Consider the following 27,379-nt stretch of genomic DNA (forward strand, 5'->3'; position numbering starts at 1 on the left):
GAAGTTTAAGTTTTTACCCGACATGCAATTTAAGTTTGTATATAATAAATAATTTGATTTTAAATTTTTAATATAATAAAAGCTAATTAGATATAAAATTGAAAGTTGATATATCTATTCAAATATTTTTAAAATTTAAAAATAAAATCTAATTAGACAATATTTAAGTAAATTTTTACTAAAATTATAGACAATAGTAGTATCTTTTCTTTTTCATCTTTAAAAATAAAACCCTAGTGCAAAGATTTGACGGGATTTTCTATAGAGACCTTTGCCGCCAGCGCTCCGAAGCAAGCAGTTGCCGCGAAGAGCACAGCAATATCATTATTGCTCTCACCGACGGCAACGGCGACACCGAATCCCTCTCTCAGGTTCTTTGCATTCCCTATCTCTCTTCTCTCGCTCCGTTGCAGTCGTAGTAATCTCACTGTTACTCTCATCGACGGCGAAAATATTCATCTCTGTTTCTGATCCTTGTTTCGTTTGGCTTATTGTTTTCTTTGATATATATGAATTCTCCGATACAATTGATTGAGATTTCTTTACTTTTTGCAAATACACAGTTATCTGATATTTTTCAATATTGAAGTACATTTTGTGCTTCAGACTTATTATGGAAGGTTTATGAAATCCTCGTGATATGGAATTACTTGTTTTTACATCTTATATGCCTATTTATCTCAGTTTGTGGATTGCGTTTCTCTTGGCAATGTTATTCTTTCTTAAGCTTGAGATTAGTCTTTCATAAATGAACTTTTTTTCTGATGTTCCATTGTGTTAGGTTGCTTATTTGCGGAGTGTGAGTTGCTCGAAGCTCAAACAGTTATCTCTAAGATATTGTAGCCTGAAAACAGAGTGCAGTCTAGAAATTTAGCGTTTCAGTTACTGCGATGGAGGAACACAACAACATGCGTTGTGATGATAGAACAAACAAGTAACGGAATCTTTTTTNTTTCGTAACGGATTTTTTTTTTTTTTTTTTTTGGCATAAATTGTTAATTTATCTTGGAATGGATAGTTCCAATGCTTGTCATAAGATTAAAATGCTCTGACTACTCCAATTTGTTCCATGGCAATGGATTTTTTTGGAGTGACATACTTATGTTGCCTTTTTTCCATGATTATATTTGTCTGACTTACTATGAATGAATTCTCTCAGAGAAGCTTCTCAACTAACTGCATTGTTGAAGGAAATGAAGGATGGATTGGACACAGTCACAAATAAAGTCCAGGCTTTAACTGCCAAGGTTAGAACATTCTCAGTATCTGCTAATCCCAGATAGCAAAGAGAACACTCTCGTATAAATCATAATTTTTTTCATTTTAGATATGTCAATTTAGGTAGGAAGAAATTTAGATTATCATGCTGGCATAGCTAATATGCAGGAAGAAATATGTGCAAAGAATCAGCGTCGATGTTTATTTTCACGTGCTATTGTCTCTTTCGGGTCGGTGGGATTCTATTATCTGAAGTTTGCATGCAATTCAATCTTCAAGTCTGTGAAAGTTATAGTCTGAAAGATTGATAATGAATGAGGGTTTGAAGTCTCCAGAGTCTACATTGTGTTTCCAAAGTGATGTCCTTACCTAATAAAAAATATATTAATAATGCACTTTCTCCTGTTTTCGTACACTTGACTTGCGAGTTATGTCCATCTTTAGCATGTATATAGCTATGGAAAGTTAATAATCATATGTGATTATGTGTGTTCTTTGTATTATAATCTGCAAAATATTATTGTTCTAAAAAATTTGACATTAAGTTTGTGTCAAATTTGTGTTTATTAGTGTATCAATTGCAAGTTTTCAAAATATTGAAGAGATTCTTGTGGCCAGAATCTCAACGTGTCTCCAAATTCAAAAAGTTATTTTTTGGTTAAACATGACAATTTCTCTGCAGAAAATCTTATCTTGTGCTTTTTTGACATTCGAAAGTGTATATTTATGTTCTTTATCCTATTTAGTATGTTCTAATTATAGTATCTGATTTGAGAAACTATAGTTTGCTTTAAGTGATTGCCTTTTGTGCGTATCTTGCCTTTGTTCAAGCAAGAAGTCCTGTTGTTTTAAGAGTACTCCTTGAAAAACACTGGCTGATCTTGTAGAACACCTTTTTTGGATATCCTTAACTGATCCTATGGGATGATTAACTTCTATAGCAGAAATTTGAACCTACAATTTTATTTGATAAATTCTGGATATCTCGACCGTAATCATCATAAAAACCCGTGGATGACAATAAGCCCACATATTTATCAAGAATATATGAGCAAAAACGTGCGAAAAATGTCTTTACCCTTTGTCACAGAATTTGGGCCGAAATATCTTATTATTTTTAGTCTTTACTTCTTTTAGCTACAAAAAATTCCAGCTTTTGATTGATGGCTTTATCTGTGTTTTGTATGTCAGGTAAAATCAAACGAGCTTCCTACATCAGATGGGATAAGCTATCTTGACGCCAAATATTTATTACTTCTTAACTATTGCTCTTCACTTGTATACTATTTGCTTCGCAAAGCCAAGGGGTTCTCAATTGAGGGCCATCCTGTTGTCAGGAGTCTTGTAGAGATAAGGTTATTTCTCGAGAAGGTTCGTTCCTTTTCCCCTACTCTTTTCCGCTTGCTTACCTGCATGGGACTTATACGTAAGCCCTGCCTTTTGGTTGATGCAGATTCGACCTATCGATAAGAAGCTTGAGTATCAGATTCAGAAGCTGACAAGAGTTTCTGTTGTTGCAAAAGAGGATGCATTCGTGGATGAAAAGGAATCAGCTACACCTCAGGCTACGGATGATCGGTTAAAATATCGTCCAAACCCTGACATGCTTGTCAGTAAATCAGAAGGGATTGCTGAGGTGAGGCATTAAGTCAAGGATGAAGTTTAATAACTCCTTTATTCCAATTGTTATGCGAAAAACTCAACAATGGCTTTTGTTTTCTGAACTGAACATTCGAATAGGATGGAGATGGTATATATCGTCCACCAAGGTTTGCCCCTACTACTATGGATGAAGATAAGAGCTCTAGGAAGGAGAGAAATTCCTCGAGGAAGGATTTAGAGACGCTCCGAAGAGCTCGACAGAGTGATTATATGAGGGAGCTAATGGATGACATGGCTGGGAAACCTGAAGAGGTTTGTTATAGATCTACTATTATATAATATGGGTTTTTTTCTAAATATCCAACGTATAGAGTACTTAAAACTTGTGTTCATGGTAACTACAGATTAAAGAAAGCATTGGACTCGAAAATAGAGAAGTTGCTAGATATGTAGCTAAAATGGACGAACGTGATCGAAGAGAAGAGGAGCTTTTCACTCGTGCACCGCTTACAAAGATGGAGAAAAAGAGAGAAAAATACCTAAAGAAGTCGAGATATGGGTACGAGAACTTTGATTCGATCACCGTACTTCTAAAACATCTAATGATTGTTTCCTTAAGTTCGGTTTTGACACACTTCATTTTATTCTCTAGGATGGGTGGCGTAACCGATAGTTTCTTTGACGAAGTAAAATCGATGCCCTTGGGAGGTGCTGATGACGAGCAACCGACCAGTTTTGGTAGTAGTAGAGGCGGAATGAGAAAATATAAGAAGCGCAAGGTTTGTATTTCTTTCCTTTCTTTTTCCATTTGTTTTCGTAAATGCATTGTAGATTTTAGTCTAAACTTTGGAGCTCTTGGATTTTACATAGAATCAAACAATATACCTTTGCTTTCTGCAGGGCAGGCATTGAAACCCCGGGCAGCATCAGGATGATGGGAAGTGTTACTTCTGGCTAAACTTGTACGTCGAAGTGAAATTTATATTGTTTTTACCCTTTTTTTTAATGTAATCTTTTTACCCTTCTTTTCATATATGTTATTAGCCCGGAAACGAATATTAGTTTGTTGACTCCTCGAGATACCCAAGTCGATTAGATGCATCCTTTGTTTACTCAAAATGTTCTTTAATTCTAAGAGAATATTGGTTGATCCTTAGAATTGCGTTAACCGATCAAAGAAACAGTTTCGATCAATGTACGGGTTTATGAGTATCAAAGAAGCTAGAAATTGAGATTAAAAGCATAATATTGAAACAGATATGTCGTGTTTTATTATCATTCAACTAGAAGGTTGTATAATTGTCATGAATCTGGCTTTGGATGCCAATTAAGATCAAAGGTAATGTTAATGTGCGTGAAAGTAGCTTTACAGAATCACATTTGAATCTTTTCCAAACTTGCAACATGAAGCACAGCCTTGATGGCCATCTCCTCTCATCGTGACTATTTCCCTCAATCATCAGCAAATAATTATGGAAACTTCATCTAATAAAGTGGTATCTGGAACAGCTTATTGTGTGAGTAACTTTGAGTCGCATGCTACTATTTTAATTCTTCCTACAGTCTCCTGGGAATCCTCGTTCTTAAACGTTGCATCCTGCAAAATGAACGTCCAAACGTTGTCGCAGAATCGGTAGGTATGCAGATGTCCCTGTTGCAATACAATAGGACAGAGGCTCAGAAATCACCCAAGTGTTAATTATATAACTCCTCAAATATTGACGTGATTGGGATCTCATCCATAGTTCTCATACAATCAAGAGGAACTTTCAAGAGAGTATCATGAGAAAATTAACAGCCATTGGATTGAATATATAACTAGAAGGAAAGACTAATTGTAGAAGTAATTGATGCACCGGCTTAAATCTCTAATTGCATCGATTACTTTATCCCCAGATTCAAATGTACAGATAATTACCAAGTATATTCCAGAGAAACTGATTCAAGCTGCAATATTTTATGCTAGCTTGAAGAATCAATGGAGTAATCTAATCCATTTAGAATTAGATCAAAAGTTCCACAATCTAAACTTCCAACTTTCGAATGCAAATGCTTCTATGCCGTAGGTAATATGTTTTCTTTATCATGGTTCTTCATTCACTTCGGGCAACCAAAAGATCTATGGGGAAAAAATTGTATTATACATCCATGTTACTGACAAAACAATTTGGCTCAGGGCTTGACGTGCAATAGAGCACAAACAGAACTATCTCAGAACAGGCAAACACAACTAATTCCTCTTATAAGTAAAAACACGTTTCAAGTTTATAATGTCTTTACTTCGCAACATAAATCTCTGGCATTCAAAGATGCAATCAAATTCATAAGCCGAACAAACATACCTTTATAGTCACCTTGCTTTTCACCTGTGATTCCAGAGCCTCGGTCATGGACTGCAAAAAACCAAAAGCGGTACGAAACTAAATCAAACAAGACCTCAATTTCGAACACAAATCCAAAATCTACACACAAACATCTCCGAACCAGCTTTAACTATACCTTATCGAACTGCACAAGAACCTGAATAGCAAGCTCCGGACTAAGAGTACCGTTCTGGACCATTTCGTCCAAAGTTTCAGTCAAACACATTCCGATCGTCGATCTGCGGTAGAGTTCAAACGTTGCCATTCTTCTTCGAAAAACAAGATCTGCAACATATGGAAGTTCTTTGGCTAAGATATCAAATTTAGTTCAAGAGAGCACATCCGTAATTGACAAAACTAAATGAAAATTTGAAACATAGCGTCAAAATTCGAGAACGCAGGCAAAATCTTCGAAATTAAAGCGAGAAATCAATTCGAAAAGGAATGAGAAAATAATAATAAAGAGAAAGAGTACAAGAGCAACGAATTGCAGGTACAGATTGAAAGTGAGTTTGTGATGCTTCTGGTTTCTTTGATTCTAACTGGGTTAACGTTAGCTCCAAATGCTTTTCGCGAGCGAAGAAATTTGGGGCTTTTTATACCCTAGATTTTGTAGATGAGGGTATATATAGCAGCGAAGCCACGGAATGGAAACTCATCAAAATGACGAATTTGCCCCTGACGAGGCGCCTTTGTTTCTCATTGTGGGCTCAAAAAGTATAATGGGCCGTAAAGTTATGTTCCGATGGCCCAATTTATTCGTGAGCCCACTAAAACCTTCTTTCAGCCCGGCCCAAAAATAAAAGGTTTAAGTAGCAAGTCAAAAAGTCAAAGATTTGATCGACTTTCTAAAGCGACCTTTCCCGCCATTGGAGTCTCTTTTTCGCTCAACCTTCAAACGAAAGAAAAATTGTATCAGATCGATCCCTTATCTTTTTACCAGAATCATATCCGATCTCCTTCCCGCTCTCACTTTTGCTCATCGATTAACTCATGGAATCCTCATTTTTTTCTCTCGCATTCATGTTCTTCCCCTCACTGACCTTCGCTCGAATCGTTCACGTTAAAACGGTAAGTTTCTCATTTTTGAAAATGTGTTCCTAAATTATGTTTATTGTTCTTATTGTCTAGTTAAGATTGTCGTATGAGGATGTTTGTTTTATTTTAGAAATATATGTTTTACAGGAATACCTTCTGTAATAAGTTATACATATGTAGGATTCATTTGTGTTGTTTTTAGATTTGGAATTTCTCAATGTTGTTCTGAATTCTTATTAGATCCTCAAACGTCGCAACATTTCTGTGCCCGAGTTCTAGATCGCATTGCAGTACTTCTCTTGTTATTCTTATATTTACGAATTGCATTGAATGAATGTTTGTTACTTCAAATTTTCATGTTCAAAGATTTATTATTCTGATGTCTCAAGTATGTAGTTAGCTGTTAGAATAATAATTTTGTGTTTGGTAGAAGTAGATAATAAAAAACTCATTCAAATGATCTAAGACATGAGAAATGTTCATCTTCCTCTGTTTTACTAAAAGGAATTTATTCATCCGACTTTGTTGATACATTGGAAGATCTCAATATTTTCAATGGTGCCTTCATCCCTGTTCTTGATAATAATTCAAATTCAATTGTGCCTCAATGACTGGATTTTTAGAAATAAGGAAAAGACGTTCTTTCTAGGTCTTTTGTTCTTTTAACTCAATAAGCTTTCAAGTGTTCAAGAGCTATTGACTTTCGAGATTGTGATTGATCTCTTTATCTTTTGAAATATATTTGATTCGGCTCTTAGAAGAGATTCTTAAGTACCAAGAATAAGTACATTTTATATAAGATGAACATTGAATTTGGGCACTTAATTTCCTCAATTTCCACCAAATAAAGGCAATAGAGTTGATTGCATTGGATAATCACTCTGCAAAACATTCAATTGAACTATTTACATTTAGGACGTTAAGGGTCCTTCTAAACGAATATAATCATACATAATCCCAACAAAAGGACCGTGGTCATTTGTTTGTGTAAGAAAAATCGTATTGTTGCCCGCCACAAGCTCACTGCCTGGAATATCGACACTGTAAAACCGGTACAGGCCGTGAATTCCATGTCTAGCTATAGTGTTGTCCTTTCCAATTACTCCAGTTGTGAATAACGGGGTAACTGCTTGTGCATCATTCACTCGAACCTTCAAGTAACAATATATTTTAGTTTCAAGCGAAAAATGGAGACACCACATCCATAGTTCCTACTCGAACTATTTAGGAAAGTTTTATCAAACTATAAAGACAAATTCTAACTTCTATGGACCCAATTTGTAATGGATTACATTGAAGTTCGGATCCTTACTGTTCAGAGAGAGTTAGAATGTATTCTCTATGATTTGATAATACCTCACAAATAGTCTCCACCATTAGAAGCCACTAACAGATTGAATAGGTGCCAGTTAACTATCATGTATTAATATGATGGTATTTTTTATTGAGTTGACCGTGTAGGTTAAGTAGCTAACCCGATACTAAATTTATAAATTAACCCCAAACTGAGAGGCCATCAGCTGCCAAACATAAAGATAAAGATAGAGTTCCATACTTGTAATTCTGCAGCATGTGCAGTGGCCAATGCAAGACGCAGCTTATATGTTCCATGTGTATCTGGACTGTCAATTTTGAACTCAATTTTCCAAGTAGTTCCTACATATGTGTTGTTGTCGTCTATCTTCCTGCATTGCAAACAATTCCATGTTAACAATAGTTCTATAAAATGCTAACAAGAACTAAGAAAAATGCAATATGAAATTGTAAACCAAAATCTTTCGATTTTCCAAGTGGTTATGGTGCAGAATTACATAAAAATTTGAAATCACTGATACAGCTTGAGCTAGCTTGTTTCTATGTTAGCCAGCATGCTACTTAGCCCGCACGACATAAGTCAAGAAACCTACTGCTTAATTGGTTTAGCTTATCGATGTTCTTGAGTCCAATGAGGATAAAGAGGATGGCCCGATTTGTTTAGCATTTTATAGGAGTGGATAACAGCATTAAAAAGGATGAAGTATTAGCGTGACAGAGCAAACAAGAAAATGACACTAAACAAAACAGAAACGGAAAGACATAATGTAGTCGTCATTGCAAAAGATTCTATTATTTCTCCGATCGTGCTGACAAAGCTAAAGCCGAACACGTCAAACAGCTTGAAGGAAAACTAAAACTGCAAGAACAAAGTTGAGGAAGGAGACCTGTTAACTTGTGCAAAGAACCAATCTTTTTTGTAGTCACTTTGGTCAACCGTATAAACTAGGTCCTCCTTAGGATATAATTCTGCGTATCTTTCCCATAATCCATACTGCCTAAACCTGAAATAATAATTCATAGAGTAAATTACCATAGAAAATAAGAAATATTGAAATAGAATTGTCCCATCGAACCCCAAATATATATAAATATATGGTTAAATTACAAGTTTAATGCATGAATCTTCATGTTTATGCATGTTCGGTCCCTTAACTTTAACGTGTAATAAGTCTTAGATTTATTATACACTTTTAAAAACTTATGGATAGATTAAGACATAAACTTCAAAGTTAACGGATTAAACTTGTAATTTAACCGTAATATAACTAAGAGGAGACTAATTTAGAGCTATGCTAAAAGGGAAAAAAAGTAAATACAGAAAGTAAAGTGAAAGACTGGAAGAAGAACTTACTTATCTGAATGATTGACAAAAAGTTTATTAATAAACTTGGGACTAGGATCTGGTACATAGAATTCTGCAGCAGTACGATCTGGAATGCCTATTTCCCATAATGTAGGACCATCTCTTGGGGGCTCGAAAACAAGTTCACCCACATCGATATCGCTGCCTAAATACTCAGCGAGATTAAACTACTAATTATACACTTAATGAAAGCATGAAATTAATGGAGTTGGAGATACAAACCTGGGGTTACAGTGATGAAAGCATCATATTGGTACTCGCTGATAAAATTATAGACCCATCCATTAAGACTATAATTTCCACTGAGAACATTTTCCAAAGTGAAATGTCCATTCTCATCTGCTCTGCTCCAGAATTGGTAGCCCTGAGTTCCAAAATGTGTTAAGTTCAGCTAAACTCATCAACCATTGACTAAAGATTAATATAGTTTTAGGGGAATTTTGCATCTAAGCAGCATTTTAAGAACTGAGTTCTTGAAAAATAGCCTCATAGTAAATCATATAAGCCGAGGGACGACTATTTTGGCTAACTTAGGGTCCGTTTAAAATAAGTCATTCCAAGCCGACCTTAAATTATCTTTATAGATTATAAACAAATATTAATAGTAATTATTTAATTTTTTTTTATAAAAAAATGTTAAAGCAGTTTGGCTGAATGTAGAAGATTCTGTGATGTTGCTGTACCTTGCTTTCTGTTTGCCAGGAGCCAAGTTCCCCAGGAAGTGCCAACCCCACATATGCACCACTTGCAGGTATGGATTCATTACTCACATATCTAAGAAGCTCAAAATAATGGCATTTAGAAAGTAATTTTGTAAACAAGAACTAAATAGACGTGTTAGAAGTTAGAGACTGAATCGTTAGAAACTAAAATGTAAATACATATTGTTGGATGATGAAAGTCCCACGTCGGCTAATTTAGGGAATGAGGCTAATTTAGGGAATGAGGCTAATTTAGGGAATGAGGCTAATTTAGGGAATGAGGCTCGATCATGGGTTTATAATTAAGAAATGCTCTCTCCATTGTTACGAGGCCTTTTGAGGAAACCCAAAGCAAAGCTATGAAAGCTTATGTTCAAAGTGGACAATATCATACCATTGTGAAGAGTCGTGTTCATCTAACATGGTATCAAAGTTATGCCTTAAACTTAGTCATGCCTATAGAATCCTCAAATGTCGAACAAAGGACTCTAAAAGAAAAAGGAGTCGAGCCTCGATTAAGCGGAGGCGTACTTTGTTCGAGGGGAGGTGTTAGATGATGAAAGTCTCACATCGGCTAATTTAGAGAATGATCATGGGTTTATAATCAAGGAATACCTCTCACGGATCATGAATCTGCCGCTGACGGTGCCTCGTTGGTCTGCTTTGATAAAATCCTTAGACGCAGGGAAATTGTAAGGCCAGCTTTGAACTTCAGCATTCATCTGAAAATGAAAACTCCATTTAAATTTAAAATTAAAATTAAAATCAAAATCATCAACATAATTTGCATCCATCCTTGTAGAAACTATGTACCTGTTGTTTAGCATTTTGCCAAAGTCCGAGTGGATCTTCTTTTTCAGGCAAGGAATTGATATGTATAAAGACAGGGCCGTACACCTTCTTCCATGCCTCGTTACTTCCAAACCGTATCACCATAGCCGCTCCTGCGTAATGAGCGCTATGGAAAACCTAACAAATTCAATTCCAATCTACACGTTAGTTCATAATCATAATCATAATCATAAAGTTACATTGTAATTCTTCCACAATCTCCAAAGAAAATTATGATAAAACATATTAGAGAATTTATTAATTTGTTAAATGAAAATAGTTATTTTTTAAAAATTCAAATGCAAAATGAACAATACTTTAATATATATATATATTAAAGTATGAAAATAGAATAAATATAAAAGTTAATAGTATAAAAATATGGTTTAAAGAAAATAAAAAATAAAAAATAAAAAATAAAAGCGGGAGCAGAGAGAGCGCACTTACTGTAAGGGAGGTGGGACCCACATGGGAGGTGAGAACTTGTTTGAGGGGCCCACCGGAGCGATACTCCTCGCTGGCTGTGATTTGCCAAATGCCAATGGGCGGGTCGTTGGATATCCACCCGTGAACCCGACTGTCTTTGCTTTCGCACCCGTATTGGTACTTGTCATCTACCTGCATCATCGCCTCTCGTCAAACAAAACAAATTTCTTATCCCTAGAAGTATCAAAATTAAAAGATTTAAAGGAAAAAAAAAAAAACATTTACTCACATTTTAAGTTTTTCTTTTTTTATTTATTTTTATAATTTTATTTTATTTTATAATAATTTTTATGCATATTCTTTTAAAAAATTGTAATATTCACAAAAAAAAAAGGCTTAAAAAACAATATATGCTTTTAAAAAAAAATATAAGATAAATAAGACAATAAATTATATTATAATCTAAATTAAAATCTAATTTATCACTTCAACATAATTTATCATTTAAAAAATAAATAAAACCAACCTTCTTTTTCCACTAAAAGGAGAAAAATTAAAATTAAACTCAATGCATTAATAGTGTTAATTAATAATTTCGCAACGCATACAAAAATATTATGTTGAAAAAAGTGAGTGTTGGATTCAAATATTAAATAAAACTAACAATTTTTTTTAATATTTTGAATATTCAAAAGAAATTTGAGAAATTTTAAGAATAAATAAAAAAAGAATTTATAGCAAGAAAAAAAAAATTTAATAAAATTTATTCTAAAAAGACTTATTTATTGAAACTTTTTTTTTTTTTTTTTTTCACAGATAATAGAGGTACCTCTCCCTTGAACTCGGGTTCTATAGGAACCACAAGGAGGACGGCCTCTGGATACTCTAGGGCTACCCCTCGCGGTGGCTTCCGATCGTCTGGTAAAGGCATGAATCTCTGTCTCTCATCTGCTACTACCATGTACCGAAACCTAAACATTTCCTTAGTCGATTCAATCGCAGTTTCTTCCAAATCGAAAAGAAACAAAAGGAAGATCAAATTCAAAACACCGATTTCTTTACTTGTCTTTTCGCGGCTTGAATGCGATTCTGGTGTTGTCGATGTTAAACGCTGGCCATTCTTTCAAGTGTTCGTAAATGGCGTACGAATAGAATCCTGATGAATTTCGTAGTATCACGAACCTGTCGAAGAAGAAGAAGATGAAGAAGATTTTTCCATTAATCGTTCATTTCATCATAATTTTGAGATTTTTTTTGTTCTGTTTGGTTACCTTTTGTCGACATTCAAAGGAACTACGTCGTCTCCGGAGGATGAATTGTAAGTTCTGCTGAATGAGAGTTCTATCTGTTCGTCATTTTGTACGATTACCTTGAAATCTGTTGCTTCAATTCTGTAAATTAAACGAAATTGCTTCAAATTTTTCAAAATACTTTCAAGTTTCTGTTCATTACTTCTATAATCTTCACCAAAATCCTGGATCAATTTTGATTTACAAACAACAAAGAAGAAACAAGCGGCATTTTGAACTGAAAAATGGCGCACTAAGAAACGAAAAAAGGGAGAAAACTTTGCTGGTTCTTAGGAAACTTACCGATCAAACATGCCTTTGGTTCCTTTCGCTCCTGCGGTGTTCCAAACAACGTCCCAATATCTGTATATTCAGCCCAAACAATTACAAGGCTTAGCTATGTATTAATAGAAGAAAACCAAAAATTAAAGTTTTTTTTTCTTTAAAATAAGAATTTTTTATAATTCTTAATCAATTTGAAAACAAAATATTTTTTTATTTTTAACCTAATAAAATAATCCTTAATAATTTAGGAAAATAGAGTTAATTACCCTCTATCATCTTCAGGATTGGTCACATCAAGCAAGTTTTCAATCCCATGGTATTCTATTCCGGTGACAAATCCCATCGGATTCGATATCGTCACTGCAATTATTTCATTCTCCATCACAACCTGTTACATCACAATTACGATAATATTCACGTCAAATTCTTTAAACACTAATAAAAATAATCATAGAAAAGATGACAGAACGTTACATATTGTTCTTGGATGTGGAGTTGCAACAGAGACACCGAAACATTGGGGCTATGTCCATCAGGGCTGTGTCCATCGGGGCCGTGTGCATCGGGGCCGTGACCATCCGTGTCGGGCGTCGTCGAGACGACGGGGTCTCGTGTCGTTGTAGGGATGAAGGGCCCGTAAACGTAAAAGAAAAGAGAAGAAAAGAGCCAAAATATTTTGAGGGAGTCAGACAAACTTGAGAGGGAAAATGCACTTTTTTTCATTTCCTTCAAATCTGTTGACATTGGGTACGTGAAGGAAGAAAGGGCTTAGAAGGGAATCTTTTTTTAACTTTATAGCTCGGCTTTGCTTACTTGAACTAAAAGGCAAAGCCTCTCGTGAACTCCTTGCTTTGTCGCCACATTTGGTTTCATTATATATAAGGTTAAAAACCAATATTTAGAATTTGTTTTTTTTTTTTTCTTTTAACAAATTTTAAAATTAGTTCAAATTAACAAAAAAAAAAACTATTTGGTAAATTTTGGAAACAAATTTATGTTGTATTTTCTTAAATTAAAACTATTGTTATTATTTTAAGATTTATTGAAAATGGAAAGAATTAATTTGGATGTTTAAAAATATAAAAATTAAGATAAAATGAGAATTAAATAACTAAAATGGAATGTATTTGAGCTGTTGATGTAGAATCTACCTATTTCAGCCTAGGAATGAAGTAAATTAATTGTGAAAATTTTAAAATTTTAATATTGGCCAGAAATTAGCTGTTGGATTCCTTAAATTTCATTTTGATCCTTTTTATAATTAATTGTGATTTTGAATGCTAAATAGCATAATAATATTATTCATACATTTAAATTATTGCTACCTAACTCGATCCATTAAATTTTTATTATTGGTTAAATTATAAATTTAGCCTCCAAAAATTAAATTATTAAAGATCGAGTTTAATAATTTTCAACCGACTATAAAACTGTAACATTGATTTATTAGATATAAAATAATAAAATTTATAAATTTATTAACATTTTTTGAATCTATGGAAGACATTAAACATACCATATTGAAAGTCGATCATTTTAGGGTTTTTTTTTTTTTTTTGTGTTAATGATTAAAAACCGTTCTATAGAATTATGTTTATAGCTTTAATTTAGAAGGAAAAACTACTTCAATTATTCTAAAGTAGAGTGGAGCAATTAAGAACAATTTTAAAAAGATTATTAAATACAATTAAAAAAAAAATTACCCATTTACCTAAAAATATTTAAAAAATTTCGGAAAAAAATAAAGTTTTATTTCTAAAGTATCTCGAAATATAGAATTTTATCCCTTGTTATGAAAATTTCTAGCTCCACCCGAACATGATCCGAGTCATACACGAGCTTTAGTTTACGATATCTTGCAAGCTATTGATATCTTGGAAGGGTGGTTGGTTCATATGAGAGTAAAGAAACTGAAGATTATATGAAAATTGGAGTTAGAAGAGGAGTGTTAGCGGCGTGATGGCTCATGCATGACACCCTCACAACACATAAAGTGCTTCAAAATCAAGTTTATTAAGACTCCATTTGTTTTATAATTATTTATTTCCAAAATTTAAAATGTTTGGCTTTTAGCCTATAAATTTTGCCATATGGCAAACTTTGGATAAGAACAAACATGTCCTAAACTTACGGTCTTGCCCAATAATTTTTTACTATATATTGAAAATTCTTTCCTTGTCAATGAGTTACTCTCCCTTTTGGAGAATTTCTATGTTGCACCCGTATGGATACTATTCTCATTAATTGTCACTCACGTCAGCATCATTTAAAAATTTCTATGCTGGACGGTTTTCTAAGTCGAATTTTGTTGAAACATTCGTAGGCATGATGTAATAACAAAATATATAGTACTTAATCGTTTAACTTAGAAGCCAAAAGAAGTGATATAGTAAAGACAAGTCAGTTTGTTGAAGGAGCTTCCAGACGGATATAATCATACATGATACCTTGGAAAGGGCTGGTGCAGCGTGGCTGAGTAAAGAAGATTGCGTTATCTCCTTCAACAAGGTGTAAGCCTGCTATGCCCACGCTGTAAAGCCAATAAATTCCATGAATTCCATGTCTTGCAATTGAGTTGTCTCTCCCTATCAACCCGCTCGTAAACAAAGGTCGTTTTGAACTCAGATCATTAACCCGAATCTAGAGAGGAGAATCGAAAAGAGAGAAAAAAAAAAAAAAAACATGTTTTGGTTAAATGTTAAGCATTTCAGTTAATGTCAATGATATAGCATCTTACCTGCAATTCAGCAAGAGTTGCAGATGCGATTGCAACTCGTAGCATATACCTACTCTTGCGATCTACTTGATCGAGTTTGAATGCGATTTTCCAGGTAGTTCCTTGATGTGAATTATTGTTCGTCTTCCTGTAATACATGGAATAGTTTGATGACAGATACAAGACATGTCAAAGATCATATAAGGAACGTAGCCATAGATACAAAGAAGTTGTGAGGATCGAAGATGACGATCGTTGGAGACTTTTTGGTTATGGGTAACGAATAGCGAAATAAACATTACCTTGGGACCTGAGCAAAGAACCAATCTTTTCTATAATCACTTGTGCCAACAGTGTATACTAAATCCTCGTCCGGGTATAATTCAGCGTACCTCTCCCACAACCCGTACTGTCGAAACCTGTCGAATATAAACGGTAGAGATTTCAGATTTGATTGGACTTAGATCACTCAAGTTCTACAAAAGTATCCAAACTTGTAGAACTATAGAAAAGGGGCTACCTTTCAGGATGATTTACAAAGAGCTTATTAATATGCAATGGATTAGGATCAGGAACGTAGAACTCCGACGCGGAGCGATCGGGAATGCCTATCTCCCATAGTGTCGGTCCATCTCTTGGAGGTTCGTAAACAAGATCGCCAAGTTCAATGCTAGATCCTATATTTAAACATGGGAATACCATAATTGTGTACACATAAATTGAAAAGCTTGAGGCAATACACAGATACGGGGAACAATACCTTGGCTTATGTTGATTAAGGCATCGCAACGGTAATCACCAATGAAGCCAGGGACCCATGCATATAGATTATATTGGCCAATGTGAACGTGATTGATGATAAAATAGCCACGATCATCCGCTCTAGTCCAGAATTGATATCCCTGAAAATAAGAATAAATTCTTTTAAGAGCGTTCATGTTCATCATCTCCTTAGAATTGATAGCTTCGCTGTTTTGAATTTAAGTTAAACAAACACCTTGCATTCTCTCTGCCATGACCCTACTTCTCCTGGTGCAGACAATCCGACGAACGCTCCACCGGCTGGAAGATAGTCTCGGTTCATATACCTACAAATTTTAATAACAAAGGTTCGAGCACATAATCTAAACCAGAAAATTAAACAAATCGACGCTAGGACAACATTGAAATATTTCTAATGGGGAATTTACGAATACTAAATGCCTTACCTGTCGAAAACCAGAAGCCTACCGCTAATGGTACCCCGTTGATCCAGTTTCGGGAAATCGTCGGAGGCGGGGAAACTGTATGGCCAACTTTGGACTTCTGTCATCATCTGGTAATATCATATGATTATTAGTGTATCTCATAAAAGTGTCATCCATACAAACACAAAAGATGAGTGTCTTAATGCAACATACCTGTATTTTAGCATCCTCCCATAACCAAAAGGGATCATCTCCAGCTTTAGTGGAGTTAAGATAAAGAAAAACAGGCCCAAAAACTTTCTTCCATGGCTCGCCATTTCTAAATTTTGGCACCAAATCTTGTCCCGCATAATGAGTACTAAGAAATATCTGAAAAGGAAAGTTGAAATTGAAAGAAAAAATGCCATTGTCACACAAAATCTCCATAATTAGTGGAATTAGATCACCTACAGCAAGAGTTGTAGGTCCCACATGGGATGTTAAACTCTGCTTATGTGGCCCGCCTGATCGAAATTCATCACTCGGTGTAATTTGCCAGAACCCGATGGGCGGGTTGGTGCTTATCCATCCATGGACCTTTAAGTCTTTGTTTTCACATGAGTATTGGTATTTGTCATCCACCTAAACAAAAATGGATCATATCAAAGCAAGGTAGATCCTATCAGAACATTCTGAGTCAATCCCAATAGGTAAAGATCAATCAACAAACCAAAACACTCCTAAAAGGGAGAACAGCATTCTTAGGGTACCTCATCCTTGTGTTCGGGGTTCTTGGGATGGGTAAGCAAGACAGCTTCAGGGAAGCCCAAAGTCTGGCATCTTCCAGATAACCGATCATCGGGCAGGGGCATCAATCTCTGCCTGTTGTCAGCTACAGCCATGTACTGAAACCTATCAATTCAATCCTTGGTCTAATGAACATAATAAGTTGACATGAAAGACAATAACCCGACTAGGGGACGATTAAGTGACTGGATAAACAAGTCCGAGCTAGAGTCTATACAGTATCTTCCTTCAAAAATCCCCTAATTACTGCCTATTTCTATAGCGATCACGAAAGAAAGAAGCATCACTGTAATGGCCCAAGCCCACTGCTAGGATATTGTCCTCCTTAGACTTTCCCCTTAAGGTTTTTAAAACGCATCAGTTCAGGAGAGGTTTTCACACCCTTAAAAAGAATCTTCATTCTCCTCTTCAGTCGGCGTGGGATCTCACAATCCACCCCCTTTTGGGACCCAGCGTCCTCACTAGTACTGTTCCCTTCTCCAATTGATGTGGGACCCCCCCAATCCACCCCCTCCGGGCCCCAACATCCTTGTTGGCACACCGCCTCATGTCCACCCCTTCGAGGCTCAGCCTCCTCATTGGCACGCCTAGTGCCTGGCTCTGATACCATTTGTAATGGCCCAAACCAACCGCCAGCAGATATTGTCCTCTTTGGGCTTTCCCTTTCACATCTCCCCACAAGGTTTTTAAAACGTGTCTACTAGGGAGAGGTTTCTACACCCTTATAAAGAATGTTTCGGTCCCCTCTTCAACCGATGTCACTGTAATCAAACACCAACTAATAAACAATGCACCGTTATACAAGTCACAATGAAGCCATACATGACTTGTAAAGGATAGAGTATACTCACTTATCTTTTCTGAGTTTAAAAGTGATCCTAGTTTCACCAATATCAAAATCAGGCCAATCCTTCAAGTGCTCATAAATAGCATAAGAGTAGAATCCAGAGGAACCACGTAGAACTATGAACCTAGAAGACAAAACAGCAATACTCAATTTAGTAATCAATCAAAAGTCCAAGCACAACAAAACATAAAAATCAAGGACGAACCTCTTGTCGATATTCAGAGGAACAACCTTGCCCTCGAGGGACGGATCCCATATCCTTGTAAAAGAAAGCTCAACCTGTTCCTCATTTTCCACTATAACCCTAAAACTTGATCCCTTAATCCTATATGCAAACCAGTTCTCAATATACATGAACACATAAAGTAATAACAAAACCGTTCAAATGCAAAAAATTCAGAAAATTATGAAGAAGAAAAAGCCATACACGTCAAATATCCCCTGGCTTCCTGGAGAATTCCAAACAATATCCCAATACCTAAACGATTTTAACAAAAGCAAGCAGATTATCTTCTTAAACTCGTTATTAATTAAATTAATTTCAGTTGTTAATTACAACAGCGTATACCTACCCTCTGTTAGATTCAGGGTTGAGAACTTCAAGCAGATTGTCAACACCATTATAACGTATGCCAGTGATAATTCCATCTGGTTTTGATAAAGTTAGTTGCAGTATTCCATTGTCTACTACTACCTGCACATAACATGAATAAACAGGGAATAATCTGGAGAGTTCTGGAACGAAATCATAACATTCTTCTCGGAAATTTTCGATTATTTACAGTTTGGAATAATATCTTCACAGAATCCGAACAAAATGGAAAAATAAACTTACATGATGATCTCGTATCTGCAATCGCACTCCTCGGGAAGACATTGCGAGACCTTCGATTCTGAAATTTCTTGAGGAACAAGAACAGGAAGAACGAACAGAACTAGAAGATCAAAAACCAGAATCTAAATTGAAACAACGGAAAAGAAGAAGTGTTTCTTGTGATGATGGAGACTGATAGCGCATACTGATCTACCGTGAACAACGATCGACTGAGAATAAAACGGATTGTGGCGATTTTAGGTATCAAATGGATTCCGATGATCGATACTGTACAATGACTTTTCCTATTCTCTTTAGGACTGAGAATTACGACGCTCGACGCCGAAGATTAGAATTTGGAGAAGTATGGAAGTGGCGCGATTGGTTGGCGGGGTGGATCTGATATATATATATATATATATATATATATATATATGAATCATGGGATCTGGAATGCCAATGCAACGCTTCAATTTACTAGTTTTTCAAGTTCGAATAATGCCACCAAATAAAGGTTCATATTGCAATATAATGGATTATAGAATTTTGAAATTGTGTTCGTTAATGAAAATTGTGCTTATTTTGTTTCTAATTTTCTAAATACTTACATTGCAAAATTAAAAATTAAGAACAAAGTTTTAAAATTACTTTCTAAAAAATACTTTTTTTTCAACCTTAAAATTTGAAAATATGGGTGAAAAATACGAAACAAAAAATAATCATGCGTCCCTTCCATACTTTATTNATATATATATATATATATATATATATATATATGTATATATATATATATATATATATATATATATGTATATATATATATATATGAATTCTACAGGCAGACCTGGGCCGTGAGTGTCACTACAGGCAGGCCTGGGCCGTAAGTGCAGTGGGGATGAGATCTAGGCCGTGAGTGTCACTACAGGCAGGCCTGGGCCGTGAGTGCAGTGGGGATGAGATCTTTTGTCTCGAGCTTCGTTGACACAGGCAGGCCTGGGCCGTGAGTGTAGTGGGGATGAGATCTTTTGTCTCGAGCTTCGTTGACACAGGCAGGCTTGGGCCTTGAGTGTAGTGGGGATGAGATCTTTTGTCTCGAGCTTCGTTTTTTCATGTGCTATAAAATTATGTTCCCGGGCATTTCGTTTCCTTCCGGTGTTGCCTACTAAGCTTTCATGTACTATAAAATTATGTTCCCGGGCATTTCGTTTCCTTCCGGTGTTGCCTACTAAGCTCTCCTTTCGAAGTTGCGTACTAAGCTCCCCAATTCAACATATCCCCTTTATCCCCTTTCATGCAATTCAACATATCCTTCCGATGTTGCCTACTAAGCTCCTCCCAATTCAACATATCCCCTTTATCCCCTTTCATGCAATTCAACATATCCTTCCGATGTTGCCTACTAAGCTCCTCCTCTTCGTGCAATTCAACTTATCTTTTCTCAATGTGTCTCAAAGAATTATTACGTTTTAATATAAAAATTGTGGCATCGAATAAAAATTGTGGCATCGAGACCATTATTTTATTATTATTATTTTGAAAAAAAAAATAAAATTAAAAGAAAATGATGGTTATAACAACTGAGAAACAGATGGGACTTATGGAATTTGACAGGGACTTTCTCGTAATTTTACCAGAGACTGAAAAATATATTCTAAACCCAAAAATAGCAACATTTAATAATTTTTCTCTAAAAATAAAATATAAATGTTGCATTAATTTTTAAAATATAATTATTTTTCTTAATATTAGTTTGAGAAGAGATTCAAACTCATCATACATAGCCTTAAGAACAAAGGAGTAGAGCCGTTGGATCGAAATCTCCGCCCAAATGTTATGAGTTTACAGTAGTTGTCTAATAATATTCTTGGTACAGAAAAATGGAAGGGTTTCTTTTTCCTTTTTTACATGGAATATTCTCCACTCTGTGGACTAGGAGGATCTGTGGTAACCTACCTCACCTCACCAGCAATCAGTGTACCACATTGTTCTCGCCCTTTTTCTGGAAAAATAAGGATCCTAATAGAACGGCAATACCTGTTATTGCAATAGTGAATATAAGGCGTCGGGTAGAAAACTCCTGCGGCTGTCTTCTTCGAGCGCCTCGACCTCTAGCTTCTTCTCTTTCTGGTGGTGCTGACCCCACATCCCTTCAGACACAGTTCACATGTTGTTAGAAAGAAGATAACAAATTGAACATTCGGAATTTCGAATACGAGAACCATGAACATAGATCACGTGTTTCACATTCGATCGTACTAACACGAATGGTGATCCCTAAATGTAAATGGAATTCATCATTCAATGAAACATAGAGAAAATGTCGAGCTAAAAGTCTACATACACTGGCTCATCAAATCGCTGAAGTGGTCACATGATAAATGAAATAGAGGAATTTAAACGATTCACATTCCCGCCCTCCAAAAAGAAGAAAAGAACGGAGAAAAGTTACGAAAGTGAATGAAGAATTGCGGGTTTAAGTAGCAAGTCGTACCGGTCTATTTCACATACTTATTTTATATATCTGTGAGTGTCCAGGCTAGCTTGCGCAAACCTGGACTATTCTCACAAAACAACCGATTGACCTTACTACACTTGATTGTCAAGATAACTTAGATAACATCTATGAACTCGTTCTCTCTAAATCCTTTATTATTCACACGACTGTTATCGACCACTAAAGACCAAACTATGGAACAATGCAATAAATTTCTCACATACAATAAATTTCTCACATATAACAAATTTCTAACCGTGGAATAATGCTCTAACTTATTCCTTTAGATGAAGCCAACTCCATAGGGCAGAAGGAAGAGAGGAGTATATGCAAATTACATGGCGTTGGTGAGTGCATTACCACGAGATAAGACACTTCCATTTACTGATGAAGCTTTTGGTGAGGATTATTGAGATGAGTAATCCCACGTTGACTAACTAAGAAGAAGATCATGAGTTTATAAGTAAGGAAGACTATCTCTATTGGTACGAGTCTTTTTGGGAAAACCAAAAGCAAAGTCATGAGAGCTAATAGAGCGGACATTATCATACCATTGTAGAGGTTCGTGATTCCTAACAGTTTTAAGTTTACAAAAGTTCAAGGGGATGTTTCCGAATACAATGCAAGTTTCAAGTATAGAACTTGGAACTTCGTAGCCTACAGAAGTTAATAGAACAATAAGACATTATCTAGACAATAACTTCAACAGATAACAAAACTGTTATTACCCGAAGCATTAGAGATTTAGTTTAGAAAAACAAAACTAATAGATGTCTATAGTAAGATCTATGCGTTCGTTTTCTAAAAAAATTCAACCCGTCGAACTCCGCTATAGCAACGAACAAGTTTCGTTTTTCCTAGATAGGCCAAAACTGAAGGGTTCAAGCAAAAAATTTAGTATAAAAGTAATTGCAGAAGCAACAAATAAACACTGATACAAGTTAAACAATCAGTTGATCAAACATTAATTGATTCTATATACCTGGAAGACTCTGCTATATTATCTGCTGCTGCAACATTCTCGCAATTATTCTCATGACTATATCTTTCTCGCAGTCTTATATATCGGCGACACAGATGACAAAGCTCGGTCCGGTTACCACAAACCTCCTATACATTTGAACCAACAAAGGTAAGTTATTACATTGAGACCTCCATTGAAATTCTCGTTTAACTTGCAAGTAACAATCCGTCAACGTACTTGATGCTCGGCCAAATCTATTGCTGGCAATGGGAACTCACAAAACTCGCAAGTAACAATCCTTTGAGGGCAATTTTCACCTTTATGAATGGCTAAAATGTCCCGTTCCATGGTCTCGCTACACAGCGAACAGGAAACCTGTCGAAATACAAGGCCATAAACACTTGAAATTCCAATAATTCAAAGAACTACCACTAATCCTTATCCAAAGACCGTAGAGCCACAACCTAAACTATACAGAATCATAACCCTCAAGCTTAATGTTATAATTGAAGCTGTATAAACAATGCAACAAATTGGAACAAAAACCTAATTAAGAGAGAAAGCGGAAGAGTAACATAGAGTAGCCTTGAAGTGCATTTCAGAAATGGTTATCAACAAAGTTTGAAGGATAAGTCATCGTACAGAAGCATGGGTGTTCAGGAAATGTTCCTCCGCATGTCTTTTAGGAACCATATCGCCGCATATTTTACATTTCTCTAGGTTCCGCTCGCAATGAACAGAATGCAGATCGATATTTGTCGACGGAATGTCTCGGCCGCTGAATGGAGAAGACAAAGCAATCATCGTTCATATCGTCACTATAGAAGAACAACTTCTAGAAACGGAATCAGGTGACAAAAATCATCACGAAGAAGATCGAACTTCAGCGCAATTCACTTTCTGACCTAATATTTCTTTTCTAAATTAACAAACCAACGATCCACTCTCCACAGCAGATTCGTGACTAAACTGGATAAGAATCTCTAACCATATGGATAGAAAGAAACCGAAATCCAAAACAATCGCAAAAGACAATCACGATTGACACAATTCAAAAAAATCAACACCAGAATCAAGAGAAATTGAAATCGCAAAAAAATCTTCAAGTAATTTTTTGCCGTAAACATAGAAGTTATCGATCCATCCAGAATTACAATACCAGTGACTGCATAAGCTTGTGGTCGCTTCGGATGCAACTGCCATCGGAACGAACGAACAGAACGTAGGCGATCGTTGTACAAGGTCCGTCAAAATTAGGTAAACGATAACTGAAGCGCTGCAGAGAAATTCGAGGAGATCAAATAGGGGGGGAAAAGGAGCAGAAAATGATAAGATTCTGAAATCGAACGAAATTTACCTAGAAATTCGTCGCCGTGGATCGATAACGCTTGGAGAACAAAGAGCAACCGACTTCGATTCAACTACTTCTCATCGAGTGAATGACTTTCACGAATGGAGACGATCCACCTCACCCACTATTTACCTAAATGAAAAGAATGTTCGATTTAATGATTAGCATATATATATATACTTATCCTTTATCCAGCTTTGTTCGGAAATGGAAACCGACAAATACATACATACATACATATATATACATATACATATATACATACATACATACATATATATATAACAAAAACTGTTAATATTAAAAAGAATATATAAAAATCATAATAATAAACTAATTTTAACCTTAAAATAAATAATTTTCCTATTTTTATAGAAGCGGGTGCTAGACCTCTTTAATGGGCTGGGCCTAGACTTCATTGAAGCCCAACCACATTCGTTCAACCTTTACAACATTTAGAAAAATTTATTCATAAAATATTGAAAATTTACGACCATTTTGATTTTCTGGAACAACTCGATGAATTTAGTATAATTTTTTTAGAAGGAACAAATAATTATTGATAAAATTCATCATATTTTACGGTGTGATGGTTCGAACTAGCTGTACCTACTGTTTCTTTTTTAGGACTAAGCTCCGAAAATGCATAGACTTTTAATTTTATTTGTATTTTGACAATGACTCGATTTGTTTTAACTAGGTACTGCACCTGATAGTCTAAAATGAACTCGATGAAGAAACGGTAGCTCGAGAATAACTGCTCGCAGGGTAATCCATTTTTTCTCGAAAAGAGACGAGAAAGAAAGATACTAAATAGTTATAAAGGGTAAAGCAGCCATATTTTTATAGAAAAAAATAAAAAAGATAGAATAAAATATTCTGCTTTTATAGGGACATATTGCAATATTATTTTAACCAGTGAAATAATGACGTGGCAAATAAAAGAACATCAATTTATTTCATATGTCGTGATTTAATTTAGACAAGTTGTTAGTCCTAGGTTATCTACTTTTTTATTAATTTGTTTGTATCTTACATTTGAATAGTTTGTTTTTTCCATTAAAAAAAAAATCCTTGGACGGTGTTTTCTCTGTTAATTTAGGGAATGATCATAGATTTATAATCAATGAATACTATATCTATGAGATTTTTTGGGTAATTCCAAAACAAAGTCATGAGAATTTATGTTCAAAGTGGACAATATCATATCATTGTCGAGAGTCGTATTCGTCTAACATCTTATCGGAGTCAAGGCTCTTCAAAGACATATTTCTATGATATATACCGTCTCATTTTAAAATTTATTAATTGGTATAAAAAATACTACATTACTCTCTCTTAAATAAATTGATCTTTATTGTCGGTTGAGGTCTTTTCCTATCGACCACAATACTTTAAAATAATAATACCATGATCATTATGATTAAGAAAAGAAAAAAAAAACGGACGAAGTATCAAGGAATCAGACGTGGAATATTCCATTATGGAATTTTGCATTATGCCCAATCACATTATTTTCACAAAATTAATTTCCTGTTATATAAATTAATAATAAAAAACTAATATAATACATTAATTAATCCAAATAGCACAAATTTCTCTACTTTTTCGTTATCATGGTAAAAATTAATTAATATAAATATATTATATTAAGTTTAATAATATTTAATTTTAAATTTTTTTATATTTATGTTTCAAAATAACATAAAAATATGTAATTTTATTCTGAAAAAATTTAAATTATTTAAAAAGCAAAATTTACAATATCAAATAATTGGAGGCCAAAAATAAATTAAAGCATCGTGGAAACGACGCGTCTTTTTTTTTTTTTTTTAAATAAAGATAATAATGATGATGGCGGTGGTAATAAAAAATGCACAATTTTCAATTAAGGAAAATCTGTTATATATTATTTTAATAAAAATCATCATTTCATGGTTGTTTCGGAGATCACCGATGTTGAGTGGAGCACTCTTATCCATCCCTCCTCGTGATGGAAAGGACCTGGCCCCTTCGCTAGCTGGAAATAACATTTTGACTCACTTTTCATATTCTCAACCAAATATTTTATTTTATTTTTAATTATTAGTTGGCAGATTCATATTAAAATTTTTTTTTTTTTTAAAACAAGTTTTAATTTATTTGCATAATCCTTTTACCCTTTTATTCTTTCAATAACGTTAATTATGTACGAGAAATGTACTCTGCGTTCTGCTAACAGAAAAGTAATTAAAATGTAATATTAAAAAAGGGGGTAGTTGGTGACCGGCGGATCCGGGGGAGTGGAGTTGGAGGAAGGGATTGTTGAGTTGACACGTAGGATTTTCTTTATTTAGAAACCTTAAAATGTCCAAATAGAAACCGGCTGTTTCCATTATTCTTCTTTCCCCATCCGCACAAACAACAATTGGAAAGTGGGGTGGAGACGTGGCCCACGTGACGTGACTGTCTTCATGCCCCCAGTCCCAATTTAAATAATTATTAATATAAATATTTATTTTCCGAGATTTAAATAATATGTAAAAACAACAAATAAATAATATGGAATAATTATATGCCTTGGCAGTGTCTGCACCTACCAGAGTAAACATGATAATGTCTTCGACTCTGCGCTTAAAAAAATAAACCCTAAATAAATAAATAAATATATATATATAATCCAATTTATGAATCAACAACTTCTCTCTAGATAAGTTTATATATTGTGAGCGGTTGTTATTTTTTCTGTTGCTTGCTTATATAACGTCTTTTTCGAAAATCTCTCCCTGCCCTCGTTTTCTAAAACCTTCTCTTAAAACCGAGGCCAGAGGCTCGAGCATACGTCGTTTGGCCGTAGGTGACGCAATAACGAATTGACTTAGCTCACTTGTCGCTGGAAAGTGAGTGCTGCACAATCGCAAGTCCGCTGCCATCAAAAGTGCGATTGTGACGAGTTCATGGAAAAAAAAAACAATCTAAAACTTAAGATTTTGACTGTATGACCGTTCAAAAAAATCGTATCTAAGTCTGACAGATAAAAAAAATGTCTTAAAATGTACTATAGAGGGTGACTAGTTTGCATGGGTTGGGCATGGGGTACCCCTATATCCTCTGCTACCACATGCCCTAAGTACTATGCGTCGCACATGAGCATATGCTTGGGGCTTAAGGGGTGGTGGTCGGAGATTGAAGGCAGTTGACTGTGGCGGTGCGGTGGCGGAACTTGCACGGTGAGGCAGTGTCGGGGGTGCCTTTCGGTGTGCGACATGAGCCTCGTTGAGAATAGAATGAAATATTGCAATATTGTCTTCTAATTTGGGCGGGCTTGAGGATGGTTGATGGCTGATACGATGATGAAACATGCAAGGTGGGGTGGTGCAGGGTGCCTTCGGGCATGCGACATGAACCTCGTTGAGTGTGCGACTTTCATTATTCGAGTAAGACTCCATTTAAGTCGTTTATTTATAATTATTTTTTAATGTATTTAAAATAAATTTTCAATTTACCCTTCCGATCAAAAGCATCCTCGTACTAGCTTTTGAATTCAATATTCTTTAAAAAAATATCATTCTCCAATTAATTTATTAAATTTTCAAATCTATAATTCCATATTTATTCTCTTTGATTCAAAATTTTATAGTAACCACTTTTCCTGCATGTTTATTAAATAATTTAAATTATTCGAAGTCATTTGCCATTTATAATTAATATTAAATGTCATTATAAAAATAACTAAATCACGTTTAAATTTGCTTTTTAAAACTGAAATTTATCAAATATTAATTGCCAATAATTATTTAAAAAGCTA

At 35.0% G+C, this 27,379-nt stretch overlaps 5 protein-coding genes across 6 annotated transcripts; 1 reads left to right on the plus strand and 4 right to left on the minus strand.

Moving 5' to 3' along the window:
• The first annotated feature begins 234 nt into the window (after positions 1–234).
• LOC111789316 (neuroguidin) lies at positions 235–3,939 on the plus strand. Its single transcript, XM_023670041.1, has 9 exons — positions 235–371; positions 782–934; positions 1,160–1,247; positions 2,410–2,589; positions 2,672–2,854; positions 2,959–3,132; positions 3,225–3,379; positions 3,473–3,599; positions 3,721–3,939. Exons 2-9 carry the CDS (start codon positions 891–893, stop codon positions 3,730–3,732), a joined length of 963 nt encoding a protein of 320 aa, XP_023525809.1. The 5' UTR covers positions 235–371; positions 782–890; the 3' UTR covers positions 3,733–3,939.
• Positions 3,940–4,066: 127 nt separating this feature from the next.
• LOC111789317 (transcription initiation factor IIA subunit 2-like) lies at positions 4,067–5,766 on the minus strand. Its single transcript, XM_023670043.1, has 4 exons — positions 5,659–5,766; positions 5,320–5,468; positions 5,163–5,213; positions 4,067–4,471 (listed from the first exon to the last, which is right to left on the minus strand). The coding sequence occupies exons 2-4, from the start codon at positions 5,446–5,448 to the stop codon at positions 4,331–4,333; spliced, it is 321 nt and encodes a 106-aa protein (XP_023525811.1). The 5' UTR covers positions 5,449–5,468; positions 5,659–5,766; the 3' UTR covers positions 4,067–4,330.
• Positions 5,767–7,028: 1,262 nt separating this feature from the next.
• Positions 7,029–13,172, minus strand: LOC111786491 (probable rhamnogalacturonate lyase B). The gene is made up of 15 exons (XM_023666741.1): positions 12,908–13,172; positions 12,700–12,821; positions 12,452–12,511; positions 12,131–12,250; positions 11,922–12,041; positions 11,689–11,830; positions 10,881–11,051; positions 10,416–10,571; positions 10,218–10,324; positions 9,585–9,675; positions 9,124–9,265; positions 8,890–9,046; positions 8,423–8,539; positions 7,777–7,906; positions 7,029–7,372 (listed from the first exon to the last, which is right to left on the minus strand). The coding sequence occupies exons 1-15, from the start codon at positions 13,154–13,156 to the stop codon at positions 7,133–7,135; spliced, it is 2,124 nt and encodes a 707-aa protein (XP_023522509.1). The 5' UTR covers positions 13,157–13,172; the 3' UTR covers positions 7,029–7,132.
• A 1,550-nt stretch (positions 13,173–14,722) lies between these two features.
• Positions 14,723–19,185, minus strand: LOC111788540 (probable rhamnogalacturonate lyase B). Of its 2 annotated transcripts, none has more exons than XM_023668888.1 (15): positions 18,805–19,185; positions 18,542–18,663; positions 18,397–18,447; positions 18,175–18,294; positions 17,974–18,093; positions 17,086–17,227; positions 16,787–16,957; positions 16,550–16,705; positions 16,358–16,464; positions 16,147–16,237; positions 15,910–16,051; positions 15,670–15,826; positions 15,452–15,568; positions 15,171–15,297; positions 14,723–15,073 (listed from the first exon to the last, which is right to left on the minus strand). In XM_023668888.1, the coding sequence occupies exons 1-15, from the start codon at positions 18,844–18,846 to the stop codon at positions 14,834–14,836; spliced, it is 1,905 nt and encodes a 634-aa protein (XP_023524656.1). In that variant the 5' UTR covers positions 18,847–19,185; the 3' UTR covers positions 14,723–14,833. The 2 variants fall into 2 exon arrangements, with proteins under 2 accessions (XP_023524656.1, XP_023524657.1); XM_023668889.1 differs by having other exon boundaries at positions 14,836–14,963.
• Positions 19,186–20,534: 1,349 nt separating this feature from the next.
• LOC111788541 (XIAP-associated factor 1-like) lies at positions 20,535–23,739 on the minus strand. The gene is made up of 6 exons (XM_023668890.1): positions 23,599–23,739; positions 23,401–23,517; positions 22,884–23,019; positions 22,479–22,616; positions 22,260–22,387; positions 20,535–20,930 (listed from the first exon to the last, which is right to left on the minus strand). Exons 2-6 carry the CDS (start codon positions 23,442–23,444, stop codon positions 20,753–20,755), a joined length of 624 nt encoding a protein of 207 aa, XP_023524658.1. The 5' UTR covers positions 23,445–23,517; positions 23,599–23,739; the 3' UTR covers positions 20,535–20,752.
• Positions 23,740–27,379: the final 3,640 nt, after the last annotated feature.

This window comes from Cucurbita pepo, chromosome LG02, assembly GCF_002806865.2.
Source record: "Cucurbita pepo subsp. pepo cultivar mu-cu-16 chromosome LG02, ASM280686v2, whole genome shotgun sequence".
In the NCBI taxonomy this organism is placed as follows: Eukaryota; Viridiplantae; Streptophyta; class Magnoliopsida; order Cucurbitales; family Cucurbitaceae; genus Cucurbita; species Cucurbita pepo.